The following is an 18,241-nucleotide window of genomic DNA, read 5'->3' as shown; positions in this document are numbered from 1 at the left end:
CTTTTTATCCTATTGCTATATGGATTGATCGATAGCTTCTAACATTCCTAAACTGAAAAGATAGAAGGAATGGCTGGCAAATATCTCCTGATAAGAGAAAATTTGTTAGTGCTAATTTGGTGTCTGGTTTGTCATAAACTCCAAAAAACCTTTTTTCTCATTAGCATCTTAAATTTCACGCCCTTGTTTGACCACATGTAACTGATTTCCTATGCAAAGCGGAGGTTACTTTTATCTTGTCCAGTCAACTTTTCTCTTGCATTTTCTTTGATGTGTTAGCTATAAAATGCAATGTAAGCTATCGATCTTGGTTCCCTCTTTGAATGAGAGGAATCCTTTTTATCAGAATATTCTAATAAACTGAATAAAATGATCTTCTTGTCTCGGTCTTCTCATGGGAAAATATGCATACTGAGGCACAAACCTAACAGCCATATTTGGCCTTTCAGCACACACGTTTCTCAAAACTACAAATATAATCAGTAGCCCCAAATGATTGGAGACCACTAGTTTCAAATGTATGCACACAGAGTATATTTAATTGTGGAACAACTAAATGCAAGGAAGAGATGGTGTCACACTGCACAACATGCATCTTTATTTATTGTGCCAATAAAGATGGAATCTAGTTCAGATGTAAGTCTATTAGTATGACTTTTAAAGCTTTCAAGCACCCTCTTGTCTTTAGGATTTATGTAATAAAATAATGATTTTTAAAGATGTGATTTTACTGTAAATTATCCAGTTTTTGTGATAATCTCAGGCATAACACAATAACTACAGTCTGAGACTGTAGTCTGATGCAAGCTTGTTTTCATTATAGTATCTTGAAAGAAAAGAAAAAAAGGCAGAAAAAGTATACAATACCAAGGCACTTGTAGGAATAGTTTCTTTTAAATTTTGAATCCCCCCCCAAATAATAATACTGACAATTAGATTCCTTTGGTTTGTCATTAGATCAGCAGTTGCTGTGAAACTTTGGGCATTTTTTTTTTTTTTACTGTTAATGGGAGAACATATCTAAATAACTAGCTATATACAAAGTTCTGGAAACGTGCAAAATGCTGAACTTTGATGTAAAAAATTATGTATGTTTTTTCCTTTTAAAAAATACAATAGGTTACAAATCAGATGGTCACAGCATGTAAAGCATATATTACTGATGGAGGATTTAGCCGTGTATGGGAACAGGATACTCCAACAGTAATTCAGAAAATTAAGGTATGTTTGTAATGCTGTATATATTTTCTGTGGTATTGTTTCTGCTCCCTACTGAATCCCTATAATGGGATTAGCATGATGTATAACTGCTATAAAACAAGATTTTGGATTTCATGTTAGCTAACTTATTATCATGAACCCTCATTAGTGTTATTAGTAAAATTCATACAAAGCCATAATTTACCTGATTGTTTATTAAAAACAATACCAATGTGGAGTTTTCTGCTTAATTAGGCCTCTGGAGATTTACTCCAGCATTGTACTTCATAGTTTTTATGCATGGAAATGAAAAGAAATCAATTTTGAATTATTAGAAAATAGTGAGCATTTTGTCAATATTTTCCCTTAATTAGCAGGAAATTATTAGCAATCAGTATAGGAACCTTATTATGTAGGCTAAGAAAAAATTATCTTCAAAAGCTTCTGCTTGCTCCTATGATCTAAAACAGATTTAGATTTCTTCATATTTCAGTTGACAGCATTAAACCAGATAAAATATTAATTATGAAGATACAAGCCTAAAATCAAGTTCTAATTGGAAAAGCTCTTTGTAAAAGATCCATAAATGGTGGGCTTTTTCCTACAGTAAATTATATGCATACATTAGATTAGTTGAATGTATATCCACTCTAAGGCTTATGCCTCTAACTAATCTTACTAATTACACTCTGATAGTAATTGCTACATAATGTTGGGTTTTTTTTAACATTTTAGGACTGTATTTTTTTGTTTAAAGAATATCAGAAAAGTTTTCATAAAACAAGAAAACAAATTTTGGAAACTTCAGGGGAGAAGACATTTGAAGTATCTGAGATGTACATTTTTGGCAAATTCGAAGCTTTCTGTAAAAGGCTAGAAAAAGTAAGTATTCTTTAGAAAACCTCAGTCTTTTGCCTAACCTGTTCTTAATTATCATTGTGGTTTAGGATGTAACATTTCAGATTGATATAAAAATTCATGACTGAAAATGTTTGCTTTTTAAATATGGAACTTCTTTGGTATGCTAGAGAAGAAAGCCATGTAATAGCATCCTGGTTTATTTCAAGCAAGGGCTTGTGAAACAACTGACAGTAGTACAGACAGATACTAGAGCTAGACAAAAAGAATTTGGTTTGGGCCTACTTGGTGATTCAGGATATAGCTCAGTTGAACTTGGTCTTTCATAGTTGTAATTTAGTAATCCAATGTATGAATAAATGGCTCAGAGTGGAAATGGCAGGATTTCAGGCAAAGAATGAGAGTCCTAATAAGGTTTGATTTAAAAAAATGAAAACTAGTAGGAAGAAAGAAAAAGAATTAATAAGCCCAAAAAGAAATAACTTGTCCCATCACTTCCACTATCAAAGACAAGCTTTTTACAATAACTCTTTACTTAAGAAACCATTAGGCAGAAAATAAAGCAAAATGTGAGACTGAATAAACTTTATTAAATCCTTGCTTACTTCTGGACACTAGAGAAGGCCTCCATTGTCTCAAGGAGCACAGAATATATTTGAAGTGTTTGGTTTTTAGAATTTGACTAAATTCAGTGAATGTTGGGTACCAAGCAAACCTCAACCTTTTATGAGCTGCCCAGAGTTGCTTAGGTGAAATGGATGACCATACAATCAGATTAAGAATACCGGAAAATATAAGGATAACTTTGAAAAGATGGCTTAAGATAAAATATGACAATAGTCGTCAATCATAGATTACTTAAATCAGTTAGGCTCTATACTTTGTAATTGCTGTAATTGAAAAATAAAGTTGAGGATTTTTTTCCTAGGAAAAAAATATTTTAAAATATAAAGTCATCTTAGGTGTTCAATATTTACAGTATAGTAATGGGTACCTTTTTTATCTGATGTCTGATGGTTTTGTGCAAGACTTTTCATTTAAGAAAAATATAATATTAAAAGAAACCATAGTTAATATTTGAAAAAAACAACCTTTCTGATTTTAGATAACTGAGATGATAACGATTGTTCAGACTTTTTCTGCCCTGAATATGTCTACCATTGAAGGAATTGATATTATGGCAATTAAATTCAAAAATATCTACCAAAGTGTTCAAAAGAAGAAATATGATATCCTTGACCCACGGAAAACAGAATTCGATGTAGACTTTGCAGATTTCATGACAAAAATTGAAAATTTAGAGGTAGGTCACATAAATATCTCAATTCAACTCAAATATGAAAAATGTTATTAATTCAGATTAGGACAGGCTGTGAAGTTGTGGTTTCCTTGGTTAGCATGATGATCTGTACTTAAACTCCCAGATTTGACAAGCTGTTTATGTGGCTTTTCAATAAGGCTTAAAGTATTTTGCTAAGTGAATAAAGTTATTTTATTTTACTTTATATATGTATATGGCTGTCCATTTCATACCTAAAACTGGGCAACTCACAGTTAGCAAGATGGCTACTCAGATATCTTAGACCCATCCCATAAATGGCCTTAATAGTAATAAGCAATTCATTAAAACTGGCCACGGAAGCCAATCAGCAACCAGTGCAGCTTGTGTAACAGTGATGTTACACGTGCCTCCAAAGCTGTTTATATCATTGCATTCTGAACCAATTGTAACATTCATATACTTTTCTAGGATAGCCCCATGAAGAGCACATTGTAGTAATCCAAATGAGAGATGACCAGAGCATGAGTGACTGAGCCTTATGACCCAAAAAATGGTGCAACTGGTGTACAACATAAAGTTGTACAAAGGCTCTTCTAGTCACGAATGCCACCTGCTCTTTGATCAAGAGTTGTGAGTCTAGGAGACTCCAAGTTGCATATCAGTTTGTCTGGGATAGTGCAACCCTACCCATTAAAGATGATAAACCTCTGAAACCTGAGGTACTACACATTCATAGCCAGGGTTCAACTGTCCCACATACAGACCCTTACAGCTTCCAGGCACCACAAAGGGCAATCATGTCATCACTTGGATCATCTAAGATAGAGATATAGAATTGAGAATCATTGGCATATTGATGATAGCTCAGGCCATGGTGACAGATGTTTTCACCCAACATAGATGTTAAAAAGGAACAAGGAGAGTACAAAGTCTGCAGTATCCCATAGAGGAGCAGCTATAGGCTGGACTTCTCATGGTCTATCAACACCAACTGAGACATGGCCTTGGAGAAAAAAAAATGAACCAGTGCAAGACTGTGTAACCCAGTCCAAATCCTCCAGTTGACCCAAAAGGATACCATGAGTTATGCTATCAAAAACCACTGAGAGGTCAAGAAGGGCAAGAATGGATGCAATACCTCCATCCTGCTCTTGACAGAGATTGCTGTTTCTATCCCATAACTGGCCTGAAACCTGACTGAAAGTGCTCCATATAATCTGTTTCATCCAGGAACCTCTGGAGCTGCAGCAATCACTTTTTCCACCACCTTTCCTAAAAGGAAGGTGAGTGACTGGACAGAAGTTTCTAGGCAGGTGGGATCTGATGAGGGTTTCTTAAGGAGGGATGGTATGGCCTAGAAATGGAAATTCTTACCACCTCTATTTACCTCAAGTTGTTCTTTCTTCAAACAATGACTTTAAGTGAAAAATATTATATTCTTATTCTGTGGCTGTCTTACTCTCTAGGAAGGAATGTTGATTTCTGAATTACTAATATTCAGTTTTGTTTTGTTTTCTGTAGGTCCAAATACAGACATTTATGGGTGCTTGTTTTGTAAAAATCTTATCTTCACAGCATGCTCTCCAGCTGCTTCAGAGGTACAACAAATATTTTAAATTAGCATTTCACTTGGGTAAAGAGTTACGTTTATGTCCATTTGAAAGATTAAAGGCAGGTGCTGTCTCTTTTCACAGTTGATCTAGCAAAGACAGTCCCACATTATCTTATTTCCCATTTTTTTTGTAGGTGGGTAGCACAATAGACTATATTCCTTCAGCTAGAGCAAGTTAGATAATTATTTAACAAATTATATGTAGTAGAAAAAACCTAACCCAATAGCAAAATTTAAGTTTGTTTTTTGATCAGGTATTCTTTGGTCTTTAATGTTCTTCAGCTTCTTTTCTTTCATTTGTTCTGTTTTCCTGAACCTCCAATGCTTGTTGAACTTCCACCACAACTACTATGTATATATTTTTTAAAGAACACATAATAAAAACTACCAGATATTAGCTGCAAAAATTGAAGTAATTACACAAAATTCTAAGTCTTTGTCTTTCAAGGTTATGTTGATGCTTGTAGTTCCTATCAGATACTCCTCCATAATTATGATTAGCATAGCTAACAAACTGACAGCTTCCTTTGAAAAGAACAATCTGGATGCTGTAATAATTGTCTTTATCAATATAATGTGATAAGATCTTTGTGGATTTTATTACAACAAATCAATTCAGTTGATCTTCTGGAAGCATAGTGTTTACTGTTCTTATAGCCTACTTTGCATCATTTGAAATTAAAAAAACTTTATTTCAGTTTGATTATATTAACAGTATCATATTCTATACCTTTATGTATTTGAATATGAACTCTGTAGGTTTCAGAAATTGAACATGCCATGTCTTCAGAATGAAATTGCATATACAATCGGGCGTATTCTTCAGCACTATGTTGCCGAACTTGAATCAACTAAGAAGGTATTTAGTGTATGTTTATACTGAATAGAATCTGTTCATTTGAACAGGTTTTCTTGTTGGAAGAATCAGTTTTAAGTGATAATTTTGTGGAACTTACTTTAACTCCATTGAGACAAATTGTAGTAAGTCATGTGGGGTTGTTAAACATATATCTTTTTTTTCTTTGATAGTGTTTTATACAAGGGACATCTCGTGGAAGAGAAGAAGTAATTCAATATTAATATAAATAAATAATAAAGACAAAAACTTTATAAAATATGAACAGTCTGCACAATCAAATGGTAGATTTGCTTTTAAAATTGTAAACTACATTGCACATATCTTTTAAAAAGGCACTATACAGTAGTCCTCACTTAACAATGGCAATTGAGTTTGGCATTTCTGTTGCTAAGCAACACAGTTATAAAGTATGTCAGATGACTGCACCACTTAACGAAAAAATTCTGACATTTCTAGTTGCCATTGTTAAGTAAATCACCATGTGACAAGGATGTCACATGTTGCCATTTTTGATCACCTATGGATTTCCGCATTGCCTTTGTTTGTCGGAAGCTGGCAAAAAAAATGCAAGTGGCAATCATGTGACCTTGGAAATGTGTTGATTGTAAACAATTGGAGACCAGCTATAACTACTACTCATTCAGCACCATTGTAAATTTGAACAATCACTGAACGAGTGTTCATTAAACAAGTACCACCTATAGATGCATTAGCTATTTGTGCAGTTATTCAAAGACAAAAATAATTAAAAAGATAATAATGATCTAATTTGCTTTCACAGACTTCACTTCTAGTAATGAGATCTAAAATTGTGAATGCAATAGAACAGGCAGAGAAGCATTGAAATGTCTATAATGTACTTCATTGTGTATATTATAGATGTTAATTTCATATTGCCTACTTTGGAAATGCCAACAGGGTTGATTAGCATTAAAAAGATTATTAATAAAAAAAAACAGCTGGAAAAGAGAACAAATCTTATATACTTTCAAAGCTATTTATAATGCAGAAAGAGAGAGTTGAGGTGGCTTTCCATTCTCATAGTTATTAGCAAGTAAATTAGCTCTAATATATAATGTTTCACTTGCAAGCTTGCCTTCCTCTCCTTTTTATTCCCTTACTGAAAATTATACCTGATTAGTCTGGAATAGCTAAAATGGTCTAATCCAACTTCTTCCAACCTGCTGCTCTCCATTGCGTGTTGGAAATTCTTGCAAATATTCTTGCAAATATTCTTTCTGTAGGCCATCAAACTGTAGAGGTTTAGTCTCATATATTACATTCCTTCCTATGCAGATGCTTCTGGAGTGACTTGTAACTCAAGTACTAATGGCATTCTCATTTGACACTTGACTTTGTTTTATCATAGCTTTATCAGGTACAAAAGGATAATCCTCCCCTGGCTCGAAACATGCCACCGGTAGCAGGAAAGATACTGTGGGTGAGACAACTGTTCAGACGTATAAGTGAGCCAATCAACTATTTTTATGTAAGTTTGTCATCACCCACCTATTGGTAAACGACAAAGTTGACACATGATTTTCAAAATATATTTCATAGTCCAGTGAGAATACTGCTTGTTATTATCTTGTTTCTTCTATCTTCTTCACAGTCTTTCCATATTAGTGCTGCTGGCTATGAATGTAGGTAAAATGATTTAGAATATCCTGTAGAGGGCAATGTTTAATTGCTTTGAAAGCAATGTCCCTCCTATCTACTGGTAGTTTCCACTCAGTTTCAACAGAACCATATTAACCATGGTGTTTAAATTATAGCTGCTAGAAAATGCCAATAAAATGTTTTATGCGTGTGGTTTTGTTTTCCTTATGTCTGCAGAGATTCCCTTTTGTCAGGCATCTCTTCAGACAGCCAAGCCCAGCAGATTTGATGTTTAGGACAGTGCTAGACACTGTTAGAATCGCTGTATGATTAATAGTCGTAGTTGTTTTTGTCCAAATTATTTCTCATTAAAAATTGATTGCATGTGAAAATCAGCATTTCAGATAGGAAGGACTGCTATTCTCACATAGATTTGGATGATTTTTCTTCTTACACTGGGGTAATAAATTGCATTGATTATGCAACAGAATATTGCAGAATATCATCACCCCTTAATACGGACTTCTTTTCAGACTTCCAGCTTGCTAGGTAGTCATGTCTTCTTTGGCAGATGCAATAAAGAAGCTCCAGTAAACCATCTTGTTCCAAAGTTTTACTTCCCTAATCCAACAAGCTCCCTATTTTCTACAGTTTTGTGAAAACATGTTTCAAAGCAAGGGAGAGAGGAACAATTTTGAATGACCCTGCAGTGTCCACCTCTTGTTATCTTTAATTGTGCTGAAAAGCTGCCATCCCTCAATGCAGTTATTAGTCTTACAAAATTGCCTCTGAGTGACACCCATGGAATTGTTTTTTCCTCTTAATATTAGTTTGGAATGAATTTTACTTCATTGTGATTCTGGCTAAGAAGAAAAGGCTTAAACTTTCCCTCCTTGTTCTATGATCATGCTGAAGATGATCCTTTGCCCATGCTTTCTATTATATATGATAGATTCCACATGGAATTACACATTTCAAAGGTGCCTCATAGGCCACTGAGTCCCAACCTGCAAGGCAATAAATGAATCCAAATTAAAGCCACTCCAACAGATGGTTATTCTATTCCTGCTTTTCATATCCCACAATGGGAAGTGCAACCTCTTTTTCCTAGATAAATTAATGTGTGCCATACTCATTCTGGAGACCACATGCTCTCGTTAAACTGATAAAAGCAATCCAGGCTCTTGATTTGTCTCTTATTAACCAGCTTAATATTTGTATTGGTTCTTAGGTCTCAAAAGACCTGGGACAAGTATAATTTTTATTTTGTTTTAGTGCAAATTGGAACACACCCACGCAACTTAAATTTCACTGGATTTCCTTAAATATTCCTCCAGGAAGCACTTTTACCCATTAAAAATGCTTATGTTTCTCACTGTTAGGTATTTATTTGAATTTAATTTGTGATGCTATTTGTAGAAGAAATGGTGTGAACTTCTGGCATATATAAAATATTGAAAGGGTTTTTCAAATGCAAACATTGCAAGATTACAGGTAAATTTGAGAGATAGGAATTCTGAATGTACTCTTTAGTAAAAGCAGAAGTATTTTATTCACCTACATTTTAAATATGTAGCTCTTTCGTTATCATTATTTTAACAGAAAAACTCAGACATCTTGGCAAGTGTGGAAGGAAAAGCAGTTGTTCGATTATATAATAAAATTTCCTATGTATTGGTAGAGTTTGAAGTACTTTATCACACAGCATGGATGAAAGAGATTTCACAGTTAGAGTATGGTAAGCCATTTAATCTGTTGCAAACTCTATTGAATAATACCATTATGCTGTCTCATTAGTTTGGGGAAATATCTCTAATTACAATATTTGACTTTAGCAATGCAGGTTACACTATTGGTACGTCACCCTGAAACTGGAAAGCTACTGGTAAATTTTGATCCCAAGATTTTAGAGATTGTTCGAGAAACAAAATGTATGATAAAAATGGGCCTAGAGGTACCAGAGCAGGCAAAGAGGATAGTCAAAATTGAAGGAGAAGTAAAAGGAAACAAATTATGCTTGGAGGTAGGTAAAGAAGTATGTTGATTTTTCAAACAAATACTTATCTTGATGTAAAATATACATTAAGGAGACTTTATGATATATGTTGAGCATATGAGCAAGAGAGGCAAATAAAAAGAAAACCCCAAAAGGGGCCAAGGTAATACTTTAATTGTAAATTACATTTTGCTGGGATAGGCATGTATTGCCAGGAAGGAGGAGCAATCTTATTCAACTGACATTTAATTGAGAAATGTGTATCTGTAAAAAAAATGTCAGAATAGCTCAGTAATAAAATTCATACATGAATACAGAGTTCAAATCATGACAGTTAGAAATCTTGAAGCTTTTTTAAAATACAGTAAAAAGAGGCAGATATGTCAGGATTGCTCCTGGGGAAGAGGTCATTAAACTAGTAGAGAGAGTGGTTTTTCAGCTTTTCAATATTTGTTGCTTTGATGCTGTAAGGAATTTCTCATCATTGGATATGTTCATGAATACCTTTAATGCTATTCAGAGCAGTGCAATATAATGTTGAAAATTATATGCATTATATCTTGACTAGGTATTCATGAATTGACTATATATAGCCGAAGCTTGCTCCAGAAGATTATAGATTTTATTTTTTTTTAAAAAAATGTATGTTTTTACACAGAAATCTGCCTAGGCTGAAGGCTTTAGGAAATTCATTATATATTTTAATTTCTATTCATATTAAGTTAAATCCTGAACATTTATTTTAATTCACAGAACATTCTACACTGCTATGAAAATTTGTGCCAAGAAGTTCCAACAGTGTTTGTCAACTTGATGGGACCTAAAATGAAGAAGGTATATTAGGATATCTATCTATATACTACTAAAACTCTCGTTGTCATGATTGTTAACTGTGAGAAGTGGTGCAATTTTTGAACTAAGATACCTCAAATAGCCTAATTTACAGAATATGTCCAAAATCCAGCATCCTTGACTCTCAAGGAAATAAAATTTGGGAAAATTGTGGCTACTTCAGTGCTACTGGTTACTGGTATACTGGTGCACTGCTGCTGCTGCAATCATGTGATCTTCATTTTCAACGTTCTGTGACAATTTCCCAGTCAGTCTCACAATCCCTCTCTCCTTCCCCAACCCAGCAGCAGCCACTCACCTTCCTTCTCGAAAGGATATGGAAGGCAAGAGAAGAGAGGGAGGAAAAGGGAGGAAGGAGGATAATGACAGTCTGACTGGAAGAAAGGGAAGGAAACAAGGGGAAGGGAGGAAGAGAGGGAAAAAGGGAAGAAAGCAGAGAAGGGAGGGAGGGAGATTTCTGATGCTCCCAGGCAGCTTCCCACAAGGAAACTAAATTGGGAAGCTGCACTAAGTTGAAAGTTGCCCCATTCCTGCTGCTTTTTTACCCATCCATAATCATTCCATTTCTCTGTTTATGTAAGGAAATATCTCTGAAATGATGACTCAAAGTGTAACAAATTGCCTATTATGTATACAGATATTCATCTCTTGATTACATTATGTCTTGACAGTTGCAGTGTATTTTCTAGGATGCTGCCCTATCTCTTTTACTATGCCATTACTGGTAAAAAAGTTAAAGTTAAAAGTTTTAATAGATTGCTTTATCTTTGTACTTTATATTTGTGTGAAAATTGTTTTAAATTTTACAATGTTCATTTTGGACAAAATGTATTTATGAAAACCAGAAATAAATACCTTTTGCTATATAAACTATGTAAATAGAAGTGTCGGGAAGCAACTTGACAAAAGATTTCAGAGAGTTGTAAGAAGTGGCAGAAGAAATATTATAATAACATCTGTAAAGCCATTGAAGAGAAATGGAAAAACACGGAAAATCTTCCAAAAGATCACTGAGCTCCAAAGGAGATTCCAACATCAAATTTTATACTCAAGTACTTCAATAGACAAGTACTTGCTGATTAGAAAAAAAATAAAAAAGGTGGAAGGAGTGTATTGAAATTCTGTACAGTTGAAATGTCAACATTCAAGATACCTTAGAAGATACTCTCTATTTAAAGCACCTATGGTTTTACTTTTAGTATGTGTGAGTGTTTGTATGTGTTTGAAGCTTAAAACAGAGCAGAAACCATGATCAATGGTATCTAAAGCCACTGAAAGGTCAAGGAAAGCAAGAATGGATGCACAACCCTTATCCGAGAGATCATCTGAAAGCATGACCAATGTTGTTACTATCCCATATTCAGGCCTCACTACTAATTGAAAGGAATCTAGATAATCTGCTTCATCTAGGGTCCTCTAAAGCTGTACACAACCACCTTCTCTATTATGTCCCCACCCCAAAAGATATTGGATAAAATTGTTCATTATATTGGGGTCCAGCAATGGTTTCTTGAAGAGAGGATGTACTAGCAACTCCTTAAGAGGCAGAGGAATGAATTCCTCATCCAAGGAGGAATTCACCACTATCAGAACCCACCCAGATGACATCCCCTTCCCAGCAACTTTAATTAGGCAGAAGGGCCATGGATATAAAGAGTAGATGGCTGATCTTAGAGTCCCAAGGTTCCTGTCCACTTTCTCAGGTGCAACATGTTCAAACTGTTTCCAGAAAATAGGGTAAGACTTCCATGGGACTTACAACAAGGCCAACATCCAACTGAGAATGAATTTGAGTGATGTATCTAACAGGAGTTGAGCACTGTATTCCACATAGCCCTATAAGGGGCTCTCAACATCCCCTCCACCCAAAATTATATTTTTGAGCATGGACCATGGGATGGCTGTCTGTAGACACAATAAGGGTGAAGAACTATTGTCACTTTGCCACCTTTACTACCACAAAGTAGGCCTTCATAACAGTTCTAACCTGTGTATGTTAAGTTTATCCCTTGTTGTGCATAAGCAATGCTCTAGATGTTTTTTGTTTCATTTCATCTCCCTCAGTTCCTTCCTCCATGGTGAATGATGGGATACATGAGAAGGGAGAGGTTGCATAGGTTCAATTTGGTTGAAGGCCTTGGTAGTTCTCCTGTTCTAGATGGTATCCAAGGCCTCAGTTGGACTGTGGCAAACTGACAGGCATACCACCATCTCCCTCTGAAACTCATCTGGATCTATCAGTGAGGGTGTTTAGTGCAGTATAATCTATGAGATGCTAAAAATTTACTATAGTCCTAATAATTCTTTTTCCCCTTCTCCTTTTACTAGGTGGAATCTGTACTGAGGCAAGGGCTTACTGTTTTAACTTGGTCTTCTCTGACATTAAATAGCTTCTTTCAGGACGTTGATGAAGTTATGAAAATGTTTAATCAGCTTTTGAAAAAGGTATATTTAGTGGTATCAAGGATTGAAATTGGGCCCCAAGAATGCAAAGTATGCATTCTGTTGCTGAATGTTGGCTCTACAGCTTAATTCAAATTCAGATTTGCAAAGTTTCATAAGACTGAAAGAACAGTACAATTAATTTACTGTATTGTTATTTAATATAATTAAGTTACAGTCTTATTGAAGGATTGGAGCATAGACGAATCTTTTATGTTGTATGGATTTGTACAGCTTTTTAATTTTAATCTTATTTTAACTTAATCTAATTGATTAATCATGCTATATGTTTTTCTAGTAGGGCTTCTTATCACCCCCAAGTTTATGTTTTTTAAAAAAAATTTAAAGCAAAATGTTTGTGTAATCCTAGCAAGGAATTGATTAACAATCTTTTCTTTAATACAGATTAATGATTTGTGTGAAATGCAGATTGATTTAACACTGAAGGACATATCAAATACTCTGCTGCTGATACTACCAGAAAGTGCAACAAAAGTGGAGGACTTACTGGCACGCAATGAGGTAACCAAGGTTTTTAGCCACTCTTCTGTTGGTGAGCATATGTGCATATAATCAAATTTTAGATATTTAACTATGATAATTTTTAAATATTTCTTTAGAATTCTAAAGAATTATATTTTTCATACTTCACAAGATGGCAAGCAGATTATATACCAGCATGTTTCTCTTTTAGGTTTATTGATTTGCTTGAAATTTATATTTTCTAGATTTATGTAAACTTCATTCATCTCTGTTGATGAAAGACCAGTGCTTTAAAGTGCTGAATAACTGCAGAAATTTACCTTGTAGGATATTCATTTCACCTTCTGTGATTATACATTCAGTCTTAAAGAACCTGCTTCAGCTTGTTAATAGCAGTTCCTCTGAATTTACCACACAGTTCTAATTATTATTTATTTCAAGTACATAACTGCTATTCATGTTTTGAAAACCTTATATTCCAAATAGCAGAAAATAATTGTACTAGTAAATATGAAATCATTGATGCTTCATCCACAAAAGTGATCTAGGTAAGTTGAAGAGCTTCAGTATCAGACTATACTATGTAGAAATAATACATGACTTAGTATAGGTACATGTAAACTGCTTGTGCCTTAGTTAGCTCCAATTTGGGATTGGACGTAACTAAGATATGTACTGTACATTGAGCTGCTCTTGAAAGCCACTAGAAACTGTAGCTGGTTCTGAATAGAGCAGCTCAAATAATTACGGGCTTTCCTTTGTTCGCTCATGTATCTTATCTATTTCAAGAGCTGCACTTGGCTTCCATGTTCACTGAATGTCACCTATAGTGCCCTTCAGAGAACAGGGTGAAGATATCTCAGACTGACTTATCCCAATAGTTTCTACCTGCCCAGTTAGACAAGGAAGAGTGGCTTCCCTCTAGGTCCATGAATGACCATGGCACTTTATTCTGGAATAGCATCTCACTGAATGCTTAATTTGCCTTATCACACTTGGAATTCAGTCATGTCTGGCTTTGAGGGAGATTTTTCCTGCATATGAATATTGATTATATCAGTTGTTTTTCTTCCCCAGCATAGGTTATCTGTGTTAATGTTGCTGAGAAGGACAACTTGGAGCTTGGTTGTTTTAATCTTGTTTATGTGCATAAAGTGTTTAAGTTGTCCAGTCAATGATTAAAACTACATAAAAGTCTAGTAAAATAAATAAAATGCTGTGATTGTATTTAAACAGGTACACACAAAGGAATGGGCTGAAATATTAAACAATAAAAGTAGGCATATAGAAGATGCTGTACAAGAACTCATATCAATATTTGAGCACATTTATGAAGTTAAACATGTTAAAAAGCCAGCACCCAAAAAATTTCAATCACCAGGTATTTATTTATTTATGGTTCCCGTCATCTTTAAGAATTTAACTATCATCATCAAGACTTTTTCTATTTATTTATAGTGATTTTAATAATTGATAGTATTTTTTTGTAATTCTAATTTTGGAAGTATAACAAGGAATACACTCTTTATTATAAGTCATTAGAACATGAGGTTTTGCTGCCTGGAAATATATTAATTCTGGCTTGTATTTAATAGAAGCTTAATTGTTTATCTGGCAGTATACTGAGGTAAGAAATCCTGGGATGCTGTAGGAATTTGGGAGGGAGGCTTTAGGAGGTGACTGCTGCAGCACTGTGTGAGCACAGGAAGGCCATGGGGTGGGAGGGTGTGGTGTTGTGTGAGTGCAGAAAGTGCACGGAATGGAGGGCGCAGCATTGCATAAGCACAGGAACACCAGGAAATAGAGGGTGCAGTGTGAGGTGCAAGCATGGGTAAGCCTGGGGGATTTATCAGAATGACTTGCAACTTTTCTGGCTGGCTTCCCCATTGATTTTTCTTGTGGGGAGCTTGCAGAGAAGATCACAAATGGCAATCATGTGACCTCGGCTCCCTGCAATGTTGTAAATGTGAATTGGACATTCAGTATGCAGTGATGACCAGAACCTCAAGGATTGATCCTATGTCCCAAAGGAGGGAAAGATGTATTTTCAGAATCTATAAGATTCTGTTAATGTAACCTTATAATAAAGTAGAGCTAGTACTTCTGGTTAAGTTTCTTATCTGGACTACCTCGCAAGGCTGACGTCAACCTTGCAAGTCTGAAAATACAGCTCAAGTAGAAAGAGCACAACTGGCACATAGTTATGGAAAATCATGATATCTTTCTGGACTACTTATGGCAATTAAGATGGGATGAATAATATTCTGGTGCTCTCTGACTAGTGTTGGCAGGCAGTGGATGGAAGAAACTGAGCTAGAAAACTCTGAAATTCAGGGTGGATCAGGGCCAATGCTCTTGTTTAATATTTGCCTGAGATTGATAGGTGAGGACATTCATTAATTTTGAGTCGGGTTATCATCAGTATATCAAAGACAGCCAGGTATACATCTTAACCCCAGTCTGACAAGGTGAATTGTCAAGTCTCAGTGTCTACAGGCTGTGCTGGTCCCAATTAAGAGGAACAGGCTATCTTCCAAATGCAGGGTTTTATGTCATATTATTGGATACAAAGTTTGTGTAAAAAAAATTCACCTTTTTTAAAAAAAATTAACAATATAATACTAGTTATTATATTTATAAGCTCTGTGCCTAAGTCATCAAGTGCAGAAGTAGAATCATTTGGGTTTTCCTTTCTTAGGTGTAGAATCAACTGTTCCTCTGTGGTTGCTGCCCCAGTTTTATGTTTCTCTTAACATTTACATCAATGCTCATGTCAAAGATGACCAATAAATCTGAATTGTCACTTAACTGACTACCAATAGGAGCAATATGTATTGAGCTCTGCCTATTTAGGATTCTGTGGATTCCTTAGATTGAATGTGTAAATGGAGGCAAAATCTCCCACAATATTTACTATATGAATTTATGCACACGGCGGTTGATTGAATGAATTCACTTCTCTTTTATTTGCAATAGAAGGAAAACATGTAGCATTTGGAGGTGGAGAAGAAGAGAGACTATCTTCAGGGTCTTCAATTATGATTAGTAGTGAAGAAGCTGAGGACAGTGAAAAAGAGGATGAGTTTAAAAAGGTATTATATCTCCTACCGGTATTGAACTACTGAAATAATGGAAAGAATTTAAAAACAATTGCACTATTTATTAGGATAATTGTTGAATGTCCTTCTAACTTTCCAATATGATATTTCATCTTGTGAAACTGCTTTAATTGAACAAAATTATAGACAAATTTAATGCAGAATTATCTTGCTGGTACAGTATGATTTAAAATAAAAAAGTGGCAAAGGGGTGCTGAAACCATCCCTTCCTTCACTTTTGCTAGAAACTTTTCATCCAATTTTCACTTGGTGAGACTTAATTCTCGACTTCATCCTGGCCAATATAAAAACAAGGAGAAGAAAGTATATGTCTGGGGCTCCTTCCTGACAATACCTTCTAAGTAATCACTTAGATCCATGCTTAGTACCTAGCTGTGCTTTCATTCCATTATTAAAACCAGCCTGTCAGTTTGGTGAGCTCTGAAGGAGATCTCATTTGCCTTACATGAGATTTTCTTGTGGCCCATTTAGCTAAAAATAGGAATGTTGTTTTCAACAGGAAGATCAGTATCAGTAACCTTCACAGGCTATGTCAGAGGACTTAAATTGCTGAATGGTTTTGAACAGATATGTAGTTGAAACAAATCTAAACTGCTGCTTTTAACTGCAGGAATGCAAAGAGGTAGTTGCATATTTTAGCCATCAGTTGCTGGATAGCCTGCAGAAAACTACACGATTATCCTTAGATGCTCTTAAAAGAAGAGTATTTGTTTCAAGGTAAGTGATATAAGTGAAAATTTGTTTTTTTTTCCTCACCTGCCCTGATACACTTGGCAGTTTTGTTTCTACCAGCAGAAAAGAACAAATGAGAAAATTCCAGCTGAATGCTTCCTAAACAACTAATAAAGTTTTCAATACCACGAAATAAACAAATCCCTGAATTTTCTTCTTCACCTGCCATTCCTTGATCATTTGCTTTTTAGCCATAAGGGTAAAGGTATTCAGTAAATATATTCAGAATTCTTAATCCAGGAGGTTATCACCATTACTTCCATTAAAAAACAAGGATTTTTGACTGTGTATGCTGATTATGATAAAGAATCTCCTTTCTATGGCTTAGTAGATGGCGAAAAGTCAGTTATGACTTATTTAATAGACTGGTTAATGCAATATGTGAACATTTAAGCTGCATGGATTCGTGCAAGTGAAATGGATCCTTCCTTGGATGGTCCATGTAGCTACCAGAAGTTAATCTTAATTCAAAATATTTCATCTTTATAAAACTAATATGTGCACAGAAAACATAGTGCTCGACATAGGGGTATAGAAATGTTATTTGTTATTAAACAAATTGTTGTTAGTTATTTATTAAACATAAAATAAGTTTTAATCAATGGCCTATCTTAGCCCTGGGAATTGTGACTGTCACTATGACCTAAGAGATTCCTCTGAGGAGCCCATGATAGCCCTTTCTCCCTGAATGCTTGTGTTTAATATAATAAATGATTTAATCTTCATTTCTTGTTCAGCTCCAGCAACTTTGGACGGCTGCCTTATTTACCTCAGACAACAGTTAAACCTGAAGATGTTGTTACTTTTCTGAAAGCTGAAGTGCATTTAGCCATTCCTCATGTGGTAAGTGGTTTTGTTATATGTGATTTTTGCAATCACAGAGTAATAAATAATCTGTGAATTTCTTCTGACTATGTCACACACGCAGTGCTACTCAACATGTTTAATAAAAGCTTGGATGATGCAATAGACAATACACAGACGGATGTGGAATATTCAGGAAGATATCAGAAGGTTGGAAAGCTGATCTGGTAACAAAAATGAATTAAAAGAATAAAATATATTTAAATAGAATGTAGTGCTAAATACACAAATATCAAATAGAAATATCAATTTCATGCATGCTGTGAAAGAAGATTTTGTCCATGAAAGTTCATACAAATTTGCTTTAAGGTGCTTTCAGGATTTGTTTTCAGCTCTTGTTCAT

At 34.8% G+C, this 18,241-nt stretch overlaps 1 protein-coding gene across 1 annotated transcript in view; it reads left to right on the top strand.

Annotated features, from left to right (window-relative positions):
• Positions 1 to 18,241, top strand: part of DNAH8 (dynein axonemal heavy chain 8) — a 131,023-nt gene that overhangs the window by 8,997 nt on the left and 103,785 nt on the right. The window contains exons 7-21 of the mRNA XM_070949873.1: positions 1,120 to 1,221; positions 1,936 to 2,082; positions 3,164 to 3,361; positions 4,862 to 4,938; positions 5,712 to 5,811; positions 7,181 to 7,300; positions 9,013 to 9,148; positions 9,246 to 9,433; positions 10,160 to 10,240; positions 12,587 to 12,703; positions 13,106 to 13,222; positions 14,420 to 14,564; positions 16,160 to 16,275; positions 16,913 to 17,019; positions 17,778 to 17,877. Coding sequence (XP_070805974.1) covers positions 1,120 to 1,221; positions 1,936 to 2,082; positions 3,164 to 3,361; positions 4,862 to 4,938; positions 5,712 to 5,811; positions 7,181 to 7,300; positions 9,013 to 9,148; positions 9,246 to 9,433; positions 10,160 to 10,240; positions 12,587 to 12,703; positions 13,106 to 13,222; positions 14,420 to 14,564; positions 16,160 to 16,275; positions 16,913 to 17,019; positions 17,778 to 17,877 — 1,851 coding nt within the window. The remainder of the gene's footprint in view (positions 1 to 1,119; positions 1,222 to 1,935; positions 2,083 to 3,163; positions 3,362 to 4,861; positions 4,939 to 5,711; positions 5,812 to 7,180; positions 7,301 to 9,012; positions 9,149 to 9,245; positions 9,434 to 10,159; positions 10,241 to 12,586; positions 12,704 to 13,105; positions 13,223 to 14,419; positions 14,565 to 16,159; positions 16,276 to 16,912; positions 17,020 to 17,777; positions 17,878 to 18,241) is intronic.

This window comes from Pituophis catenifer, unplaced genomic scaffold (assembly GCF_029215685.1).
Source record: "Pituophis catenifer annectens isolate HBS135680 unplaced genomic scaffold, rPitCat1.0.hap2 SCAF_1, whole genome shotgun sequence".
NCBI lineage: Eukaryota > Metazoa > Chordata > Lepidosauria > Squamata > Colubridae > Pituophis > Pituophis catenifer.
Note: the sequence above shows the minus strand (reverse complement) of the source record. Positions and strands in the feature narration are given on the sequence as shown.